Consider the following 11,897-nt stretch of genomic DNA (forward strand, 5'->3'; position numbering starts at 1 on the left):
TTCTGCTGCATAAAAGAAACACACTTCACGCTCAAAGACAGACATTACCTGAAAGTTAAAGGCTGGGAAAAGATTTTCCAATCAAATAGACCCAAGAAACAAGCGGGGGTAGCAATCCTAATATCTAACAAATTAGACTTTAAAATAAAATCAATCAAAAGAGATGAAGGAGGTCATTACAATTCATCACAGGCAAAATCTACCAAGATGAAGTGTCTATCCTGAACATCTATGCCTCAAATACAAAGGCATCCACGTTCGTAAAAGAAACATTACTAAAACTCAAATAACATATAAAGCCCCACACACTTATAGTGGGAGACTTCAACACCCCACTGTCACCTCTAGATAGGAATACCAGACACAAACTTAACAAAGAAGTAAAGGAACTAATAAAAGTTATGACCCAATTGGGATTAACACACATCCATAGAACATTCCACCCAAATAAAAAAGAATATACATTCTTCTCAGCGCCACATGTAACCTTCTCAAAAATCAACCGCATACTTGGCAAACTTCAACAGGTACAAAAAAATTGGAATAAATCCATGTACCTTATCAGACCACCATGTGTTAAAATTAGAATTCAACCACAACACAAATTGCAGAAACCCTACAAAATCATGGAAGTTGAATAATGTACCATTGCACCATTCCTGGGTCAAAGAAGAAATTAAAAAAAAAGAAATTAAAGACTTCCTAGAATTCAATGAGAATGAGGACACAACATACCCAAACTTATGGGACACTTTGAAAGCACTGCTATGAGGAAAGTTCAAAGCACTAAGTGCCCACATGAAGAAACTGGAGAATAGTTACACTAGAGAATTAACAGCACAACTGAAAGCTCTAGAACACAAAGAAGCAAACTCACCCAGGAGGAGTAGATGCCAGGAAAAAATCAAATTGAGGGCTGAAATCAATGAATCAGAAACTAGGAAAACAATACAAAAATCAATGTAACGAGGAGTTGGTTCTTAAAGAAAATTAACAAGATAGACAAGCCTTTATCCAAATTTACCAAACAGCAGAGTGTGAACATGCAAATTAACAAAATCAGAAATGAAAAGGGGGACATAACAACAGACACTGAGGCAATCCAGAGAATCATCAAGTCACACTTTGAAAACCTGTAATCCACAAAATTTGAAAATCTAAAGGAAATGGACAATTTTCTGGATAGATATCACTTGGCAAAATTAAATCAAGAACAGATAAGTAATTTAAATAGACCTATAAAGCTTGGCAGTGGTGGCACATGCCTTTAATCCCAGCCCTCAGGAGGCAAAGGCAGGCGGATCTCTGTGAGTTCGAGGCCGGGCTGGATAAACAGCCTCCAAAACAATACAGAGAAACCCTGTCTCGTAAAACCAATAAATAAATAAATAAATAAATAGACCTATAACCCCTCAGGAAATAGAATCAGTAATCAAAAGTCTCCTAACCAAAAAAAAAAAAAAACCTCGCCAAGATGTCCTCAGTCCAGAATTGTACCAGAAATTCAAAGAACAATGTATACCAATTATTCTCAAAGTATTCCACGCAATAGAAGCAGAAGGGTCTTTGCCAAACTCTTTCTATGAGACTTCAATAACCTCAACATAACTCCAGTAGCTCACACACTAACATCAACAATTAACAAATGGGACCTCCTAAAACTGAGAAGCTTCTGTAAGGCAAAGGACACAGTCAGCAAGACAAAAAGGCAACCCACAGATTGGAAAAAGATATTCACTCACCCCACATATGACAGAGGGCTGATCTCCAAAATTTACAAAGAACTCAAGAAAAGCAAGTCTCCAAAACACCAAAGGATCCAATCAAAAAGTGGGGTACAGAACTAAATAGAGAATTCTCAATAGAGGAGTCCAAAATGGCTGAGAGACACTTAAGAAAGTGTTCAACATCCCTAGCCATCCGGGAAATGCAAATCAAAACAACTCTGAGATACCATCTCACTCCTGTCAGAATGGCTAAAATAAAAAACTCCAATGACAGTTTATGCTAGAGAGGATGTGGAGAAAGGGGAACACTCCTACATTGCTGGTGGGAGTGCCAACTTGTACAGCCACTTTGAAAATCAGTATGGAGATTCCTCAGGAAAATGGGAATTAGTCTACCACAAGACCCATCAATTCCACTCTTAGGCATATACCCAAAAGATGCCCATTCATACAAGGATGTCTGTTCCACTCTATTCATAGCAGCATTATTTGTAATAGCTAGAACCTGGAAGCAGCCTAGATGCCCCTCACCAGAAGAGTGGATAGAGAAAATGTGGTACATTTACACAATGGAGTGCTATTCAGTGGAAAATCCTATCAGGAAGCTCAGGGCAAAAATGGGTACAAGAAATTAATCATTGACTTTGACCATCAATCTATCCAGGCAAGAAAATACATCAGCCAGGCGATAGCCAGACTGCCATACGTTTTGCTCCTTGGCCTCAAAAGGTTCCTCACTCAGCTATTAAAAGTGTGCCTTTCTAAGCTTTAAATTGTTCCCCAAGAGTTTCTATCTTGGCCATTAACAAAATCATCTTAACCTAACTTTACTGACAATCTACATGCCTAGATTCTTTCTGAGGCTGGTGGTTGAATCATAATCTGCTCCAGCAACAATGCTTGGGAAACATCAGTCATAATAAGTGCCGGTAACACCGCCCAGTGGAGGGCTAGAAACCCCTTAGAGTTTTCATACAACCTGTACACTATGAGGGATGTGGTGACTGTGAGCGCAATAAACAGAGCTATGTACAGTAACAATTAGATCTCAGGACATGTAGTCAAGTGTGGTTTTGATGTCCACCCAACCATATTCCGTGAGTTCCAAAGCTGCTTATTGTTTTCCTTGGATGACCCACAACACTCCCCCAAAACAAAATAAAATAATGACTATATTAATAAAAGAAAGCAAACAAAATACCACTTTGTTCCTTTGTCTTCCTTGCTTCTCCATCACCTCTTCATTTGTTTTATTGGCATTGGGAGCTATGGGGTGTTCCACAGTATACCTTTTTGTCCAAACAGCTTTACTTGCAAATGTTCACTGTGATGAGTTGTTGGTCTTGCTCAAGGACTCTGGCTTCTGGTACACCATCAGTACTGGACCTTCACCAAAACTCAGATATCTTGCTGTTGTCCCACGTCATGGAGATCCTGTGACTATGGATCCACAGGGCTGGTCCCTTCACACACTCCAGCAGGTCATAGATGGGGTAGATGTTGGGTTGTGCCAACTTATAGCCCTGGATGTGGGCCTGGGAGGTTACTGAGTTGTTCAATCTGGGCTTCCACTGGGACTGCCCACTTCAGATGAGGAGCAAGGCCACCTCTCCTGTCCCCATACCATTTGGGTCAGCTCTCTCAGAGTCTGCGAAAGCCAGGGCCAGCTCAGCAAGGACCTCAGATTTCAACATGAGTAGTTCACATAAATCTGAATATTATCAAGGTTGTCAAAGGACTGATGGAGATGTTTTAAGGAAATTGGGCATGGTTTTAAAAGATCCTAGCAGCCAGATTTCTGAGGATATGCCCGAAGACCATGAGTCCAGGCAGAAATCACTATACTGGCTCTCAAACTGATTGTTTCTTATTACAGATTTTTCCAAACCATGCCCAGAATCAGTTAATAGTAAGAACTCAAAACTTTTAATGTGAGGGAAGAGGGGAGAGAAGCAGGATGTCTTGAGTATAAACAGCTTACTAAGGAGGTAAGCACGCCCTGAGACATGGACAGTCACTCATTTACCTGCTTTGGGCTCCTGCTGAGCAAAGATGTTTCTACTGTTTTCATGGATTTAATGGATGGTTTTGTACACAAGCTAGAGTCATCAGAGAGGATGGAGCCTCAGTTGAGGAAACACCTTCATGAGATTTTCTCATTTAGTGATTAGTGGGGGAGGACACAGCTGTGTGCTGCCACCCCTGGGCTGGTGGTCCTGATTTACTGGCTGCTTGCTGTCGAAATTGGCAATTTTATGAAACCTGGGAAAGTGGTGATGGTCCTGGCTGGATGCTACTCCGGACACAAAGCTGTCATCCTGAAGAACATTGACCTCAGAACACCCTTATAGCCATGCCCTGGTGGCTCGAATTGACTGCTATCCCCGAAAAGTAACAGCTGCCATAGGCAAGAAGAAAATCGCCAAGCAATCAAAGATCAAGTCTTTTGTGAAAATTTATAATTACAATCACCTCATGCCCAAAAGGTACTCTGTGGACATCCCCTTGAACAAAACTGTTGTCAATAAGGATGTCTTTAGAGACCCAACCCTGAAATGCAAGGCGAGGCAGGAAGCCAAGGTCAAGTAGCCAAGGTCAAGTTTGATGAACTATGTAAGGCAGGGAAGAACAAGTGGTTTTTCCAGAAGCTTTGCTTTTAGGTATATTTTGTTTCCACCATTAAATGTTTAAAAAAACAAACAAACAAAAAAGAAAGCAGACTGAACGAGCCATGTGTAGCAAGCTAGTAAAAGCACCCCTCCATGACATCTACATCAGCTCCTGACTCCAGGTTCCTGCTCTGTTTGAGTTCTTTTCTTGACTTCCTTTGGTGATGAACAGCAATGTGGAAGTGTAAATTAATAAAACCCTTTTCTCCCTAAACTTACATTTTGGTCATGGTGTTTCATTACAGCAATAGCAGGTCTAACTAAAACAATGGATAACAAAGCTTTGTTGTTCCTGACAGTATTGTGTACTCTTTAGCAGCCTTTCAAACTTATAACATGTGGCTATCTACAAAGGGCACACTGGAAAGCTCATAATCAAACTACATAAAAGCAGTAAAAAAAAACTGCAAAAAGATCTCAAGTTTTACCTAAGTTTAGGATTTTTTGTTGTTGGCTGCATTCATAGCAATCCTGGGATGCAGCTGGTCCAGGGGCCACAGTTGGACATGCCTGCTTAGAGCTTCAACTTTTGAGTTTGCCTGAGTCTGAGTGTGGTTACATATTAGACAGCTTCCAGAACAGAGGACTGGATTGACACAAATGGAGAAGTGTAGAAAGGAAACTGATGCTGCAACGATAAATGGCACACTTATTGAGAGTATAGGTAAGTATTTATTGTAGAAATTACTCACAAGAGAAAAACAAGCAACCCAGATGAGCCGAGTATTTTTCCACCCCCGAACTGGAAGCCAAAAAGAGAGGTAGAGGTTCTGCTGCTCAGTCCTTTATTCCTTCCTCTGTACACGCCCCAAAAGTGGGCCTGGCCAGTGATGTAGTTCACCGCCTATGTCCATATATGTCTTTAGTCACACCTAAAGTGGGTGTGGTTAGCGGTACAGTAAACTGCGCTTTTATTACCTCATCTGTACACACCTCTAATACGCCACATGGCTAATGGCAGAGTACTAAATTTCCCCTTACAGGAAACAAATTGAAGAAAGTCTGAGGCTGACCCCATCAACACTGATATGGCCTAGGTAACAGACTCAGGATGCACATTAGAATTCAACTTTGAAAATTCAGATATTGGAGTACAGCAAGCCTGGTATCCAAGGAAAAACAGAACCCAGTGTGGAATTCACATCCTAGGAAATATAAAGCTCAGCAGCAAGGTTGAAGCATGAATGCTGCTACTGTTTTCCCAGCAGAAGGATGAAAAACATTGAGTGTGAAGGGAGTATTTCCTATAGACCCAAAGACTGGTATCGTGCTAATGGGAACTGTACCACTATTGAGTACAACTGAAACCCTCTTAGAAATTTTATATCTGATAACCCATGTGACAAACACAGTGTCAGTGATAGACATGAGTCTTGGTTAGGGTTGTTTTGCTGTGATGAAATATCATGACCAAAGAAACTTGGGGAGGAAAGGGTTTGTTTGGCTCTTCCACAACACAGTTCCTTATCAAAGAGAGTCAGGTCATGAACTCAAACAGAGCCAGGACCAGAAGGCAGGAGCTGATACAGAAGCCATAGAGAAGTGCAGCTCACTGACTTTCTTCTCATGGTTTGCTCAGCCTGTTTTCCATAAAGGGGTGGGCCTTATCCCATCAATCACCAACTAAGAAAAGCCCCACAGGCTTACCTACAGTCAGGTCTTGTGGAGGTATTTTCTCAATTGAGGTTCCCTCCTCTCTGATGACTCTCAGTGTCAAATTGAAGTAAAACATGATTAAGTTATTCAGTGACCCAGGTTAAGAACAGCTCTTTCAGTAGCCAGAAGAACTAGCCTGCCTGTGTAACCACCATTCCATCTTTCAGCAAGTACTTAATGTACTAGATACCAAAGCCTTCCTTAATCCCATCTGAAAATCACTGAGCTCCATTCCTGTTTCCTTTCTTTAATTTACTAAAAAGCTAATGCTGCTGCAAGTAAATCCTGGTTTTGTGTGCATTGTTGAGTGTGATTACATGAGTACTAGTTCTTTTAGTTCCTACTCCCACATTTGTGCAACTTTACATACTCAATAATTATATTTATCTTGAGTTTTATAGGGATAAAGTATTCCAACCATAGCTACTTATTAGAAAGTTACCCTTCAGTCACTGATGAGAGTAGAATCACCTGGAAGAAAAGATTAAGGTAAGTTGTATCTCAGTGTGATAAACACAAATAGAAAGAAAAAAATAGTTTCAAGGAAAACTTGACCTGAAATTTTATAGACAGACATGGGAACAAAGAAGAATGATCTTGAATCCACAGGAACATTCTCAACAATTCACACTAGCTTGACTTTCTACTGAGCTGGGGAACTGGGAATGTGGATTTAGAAAAGTGACAGTTTAGGGACTGAGGAAATAGGTCAGTCAGCAAACTGTCTGTCCTGAAAGCTTGAGGACCTGGAGCCACAGTATCCAGGTATAAAGCCAAGTGCAGCAGCAAACACTTGTAACCCTAGTGACAGAGCTAGAAGGTGACCAGAGGGCATCCTGGAGCTCACTGGCTGGCCTGCTATCCAAGTCAATGAGATTTGGGATCAGTGACAGATTTGGTCCCAATAAATAGGGCAGAGAAGTGAACAGTTGAAGACAACATCAACATCTAGCCTCCACACACATGCACATGTACACACATCCACATGAACATTTACAAAGAGATGGGCATGATAGCTTAGAGGCAAGATATCTGGTTTGAAGCTTAGCAGAATATGAGTGTCTTCTGTTGATGTGGAACACCAAGACTGAAGGCTAGAACTTGACATGATGGTCCAGACCATTGGTCTGGACAAAGGCAGATAGATGTTTATGAACTCAAGGCCAGCCTGCTTTATATATTGAGTCCTAAGCCAACTAAAGCTACATAGAGAGACTCTCAAAAAGAGAGTGGAGAGAAGTAAAAGAAAAAATATGGAAGACTAGATGGGAATCTTCATTCCAGACAGCTGACTGTGCCCTGGGACAAGAAAGTGGCGGTTAAGGGGCAACAAATTGGATTATAATACACAGGGTTTTTTTTTACTTTTTCATCATAGTTTACTATAAAATATAGCCATTGAATTAACTTTTTCAGGAAAGAAATAAACAAATGTGTATTTTCCTCAGATAGGACACCAATGTCAGATCAAAGTATGATTCCACCAGATTCTAAATTAGTGACTCAGTGACTTAAAGAGCATGAGCAGGGGTACCTTACAGGAATTTGGGTGCCTTCAAAACAGCTGAGTCAATACATAGTCCCATCCATCATGGACAACAGCCTCATTGAAGCTTCATCATGGAGTGCTTCAATTAACCCTCCACTTCTTAAATGTTCTAGCACCTTCAAAGGTTATTTGAAGCTGGTGGAAGTAGCAAAGACAGAACACAGTACCTGCTTGAATCCCAGGTAAAGATCCTTTGAATTTATCTTCCTCATCTACTAAGTAGTATTCTTAACCCTATTGCCACCACCATAGATCTGGTCTTCTATTGTTCTGCTCTGTTAGTGACTAGTTGCCAGGGCTACCCTTCTTCACCTCTTAGGTCCTTTCTATCAATTCTTCAGTGTTCCTTGAATCTTGGAAGAAGTAATGTATTCATGATCCCTCTTTGAATATTGGACAGCAAAGTCACCACAACAGTAACTTGTTCCTGAAATTTTACCCAGTGATGAATCTATCAGCAAACACCACCCAAAGTTTTCTTCCACAGCCAATGCAGACAGCAGAAGTACTCTATAGGTATAAGCACAAATGTTTATAGAGAGGGCAATTTGACAGGTACATCATATCTAGTCAACCAATCAGTAGCAGTTACTTCCACACTGGGACCTATGACTTCCCAGATCAGGACAGGTTTTGTCCTGAATTTGCTCAACTATATTCACAGCAGCATTATTCATAATAGCCAGAACCTGGAAACAAGCTAGATGCCCCTCAACTGAAGAATGGATGAGGAAAATGTGGTACATTTACACAATGGAGTACTACTCAAGGTAAACAAAAAAATGACATCATGAAAGTTGCAGGCAAATGGACAGAACTAGAAAAAGCTATGCTGAGTGAGGTAACCCAGACTCAGAAAGACAAATATAATATGCATTCACTCATAAGTGGATATTAATCATAAAGCAAAGGACACCAGCCTACAGAACACAAAACCAGAGAACCAAGGTAACAAAGAGGACCCTAAGAGAGACATACAAGTCATTCACAGATGATCTCCATGATCAGGCTTGTCTCCTCATCCTGTGGTGATGCCATGGGTCTTGTGAGCCTTTTCCTATCTCCATGGAACTAGGAGGGGCTGGTCCAACCAAATATTGACACATTTGCCTTCACGTGACCCGAATGAATTCGTTTGCCTTTGGGATGCTACCCCACAAACACACACAGAGTAGCCTCATATTTGTTAAGGATTCTAGAGGTAGAGGCCAAAGAATTGAACCTCATTCATGACTGTGGAGAGTTACAATGTGATAGACTAGAACCGAATTACTTTGGGCTATTTTCAGTTCCTTTGAAAGCTATTTATCGCCAACTTCTTTGCTACTATCCAAAAGTATTCTTAGAAAAAGAGTAGTCTTCTACAATCAGAAAAATCTGGTCTCTAGTCTTTTTGATTGTGTATCTCCAAAACTAATCATATCCTTACCACACCTTCCAGCTACTGTGTGCTTAGGTTTCTATTCTAATGAATTCAAAACATCCACACAAAACCTGTACATAGATATTTACAAGCAGTTCCATTCATATTTGCCAAATCCTGGAGTCCATGAGTGAGTCCTCCAGGAGGTTAATGAATAAACCCATTGTGTTACATTCAGTAAATGGAATACTAGTCAATGCTAACAAGAAAGAAACCATCAAACCACAAAAAGACATGGATTTAACTTCAATTAAAAGAAGGATGCTCTCTCAGCCTGGACTCTTAGGGGAGTGCCTGGACCCTACCCTGAGTGAAATGACAGACTCTAGATATCCCCTATGTGGAAGGAATTGGCAATAGGGTGGGAGGCTGGGGGGGAAGGGGAGTGCGGGAGAAGGGGAGGGAGAGGGAACTGGGATTGAATGTAAAACAAGCAATTTAAAATTAAAATAAAAAATGATAAAAAAAAGATGCACAAACCAAAAAAAAAAAAAAAAAAAAAAAAAAAAGAAGAAGAAGAAGTGAATCTAGGCACTATATAAGAGCGGCCAGCGAGCAGCCGGATCCTCTTTCGGGTCTGGGCTCCAAGATGACCAAAAAAAGACGAAACAACTGGCGCGCCAAAAAGGGCCGCGGCCACGTGCAGCCCATTCGCTGCACAAACTGCGCCTGGTGCGTGCCCAAGGACAAGGCCATTAAGAAGTTCGTCATTCGGGACATAGTGGAGGCCGCTGCTGTCAGGGACATATCCGAAGCGAGCGTCTTCGACACTTACGTGCTTCCCAAGCTCTATGTCAAGCTGCACTACTGTGTGAGCTGTGCCATTCACAGGAAAGTAGTCAGGAATCGATCTTGTGAAGCCCGGAAGGACCGGACACCCCCACCACGGTTTAGACCCGCTGGTGCTGCACCACGACCTCCACCAAAGCCCATGTAAAGAGATGGCTTCATGAAGACAAACACCTTGGAAAAATAAAATAGTACTTTATGTAGCAAAAAAAAAAAAAAAAAAAAAGAAGTGAATCTAGAAGGGATGCATAGCATATGGTCCCAGCTACACGATATTCTTGGAAAGGAGGGGTGACTCAGGGAACTATGCAAAACAAGAAAGGACATGAAGTTTGGAGGGGAACTTGCAGGTAGGAATCCACAAGGAGTTGGGGGGATGGAATGAGCATGATAGAAATATATCATATGTACATATTAGATTCTCATTATGAGATTCTCAAATAAATTAAAATATGAAACATAATGCTAATGGGCTGGAGAGAAAGTTCAGCAGTTAAGAGCACTGGCTGTTCTTCCAGAAGACCTGATTCTCAGAATTCACTTGGCAGCTCACAGCCATCTACAATTTCAGGGATCTGGCATCCTCTCCTGGCCTTTGGGGCACTAAGCATGCATGTGCTATGCTTACAAAATGCAGGAAAGACACCCATACACACAAAATAAAGTAAACCTAATTTTTTTGTTTTTTTTTTAAGATTTATTTATCACATATGCAGTGTTCTGCCTACATGCCAGAGGAGGGCACCAGATTGAACTGTAGATGGTTGAGAGCCACCATATGGTTGCTGGGAATTGAACTCAGGACCCCTGGAAGAGCAGTCAGTGCTCTTAACCTCTGAGCCATCTCTCCAGCCCCTTTTTTTTGTGTTTTTATTCAAAAGTATTTTAATTTTTTATTAATTTATTTTATACATTCCAATCCCAGTTCCCCCTCCCTCCTCTTCTCCTGCTACCCTCTTCCCCCCACCCACCTTCCATCTGCTCCTCAGACAAAGTAAGGCCTCCCCTAGGAATTCTACTAAGTCTCTCCCTTTTTTTTGTTTTGTTTTTTGTTTTTAGAGACAAGGTTTCCCGCGTGGCTTTGGGTAAATCTAGTTTTTAAATAGAAACAGTTAAGAGATCAGAAGTGACAGAAGTGGGCTTAACCATCTGGCTACTCAGTGAAACTCTGATTCATTAATCAGGCTCATCTCTGACAGAAGTGAAACTCCTGTGACAATGGGCAGTGCATGTCATTATAAATCTGTCTACTTGCTGAGTGTACACCAAGCATTAACCTTGTTGCAAACTGTTGATCTTATAGGTGAGTAAGAGGCCACTATAGGTTCACTGATGGTAATAAATGTACCTTACTAGAGCAAGGATTTGATACCAGGTGAAGGGAGTGGTGTGTATATGTGGAAAATATATAAAAATGTGCTTTTTTTCATTTTTCTACAAATGAAAACTTCTCTAAAGTAATCTATTAGCTTCTAAAAAATTACAGATGGGAGACATAAGAAAAATCTGTATTGCCCTCACATTGATAAAATATTTAAAACACAATGAAATTAACAAATCATGAATTGATTGATATAAATAGAGATAGAGAACATAAATTATTAAACTCGAGAGTGATATGACTCCATCCCTATATCTATAAGTGATGGTATGACTCCATCCCTGTTTGACTCTTTGAAGGGTGAGCTTTTGAAATCTTTCTGTAACAAAGGATACAATTGGGATGGCCTTACTAGTGAGCTCTGCCAGACATTTGGGAAGAAAATAGGATGACCATGCAGGTCACAGACGGAGAACTGCTTAGCAAATGCGAAGCACTGGGTCTCATCTCCATCACAGCATCACAGCATAGATAAGTAATAGAAAATAATACCAATCTTTCATGGGGTCTTCCAAGAAAGAGAAAGAAAGAATATTTTTAAACTCATTATAACAGCACAATATTACTCTAAAATTAAAACTAGATAAAATTATCACTAGAAAGTTGTATTTGTAGTGAATACAGATGTAAAAGTCTTTATTTAAAAAAAAAACAGGATCCAGGAACACATAACAAAGATAAGCACCATGACCAAGTACAATTA

At 40.6% G+C, this 11,897-nt stretch overlaps 1 protein-coding gene across 1 annotated transcript; it reads left to right on the forward strand.

Annotated features, from left to right (window-relative positions):
• Nucleotides 1-9,605: 9,605 nt before the first annotated feature.
• On the forward strand, nt 9,606-9,991 carry LOC121143756 (40S ribosomal protein S26-like). Its single transcript, XM_040756209.1, has one exon. The coding sequence runs from the start codon at nt 9,614-9,616 to the stop codon at nt 9,959-9,961; it is 348 nt and encodes a 115-aa protein (XP_040612143.1). The 5' UTR covers nt 9,606-9,613; the 3' UTR covers nt 9,962-9,991.
• The last annotated feature ends 1,906 nt before the right edge of the window (nt 9,992-11,897 follow it).

Source organism: Mesocricetus auratus, unplaced genomic scaffold, assembly GCF_017639785.1.
Source record: "Mesocricetus auratus isolate SY011 unplaced genomic scaffold, BCM_Maur_2.0 Super-Scaffold_100013, whole genome shotgun sequence".
In the NCBI taxonomy this organism is placed as follows: domain Eukaryota; kingdom Metazoa; phylum Chordata; class Mammalia; order Rodentia; family Cricetidae; genus Mesocricetus; species Mesocricetus auratus.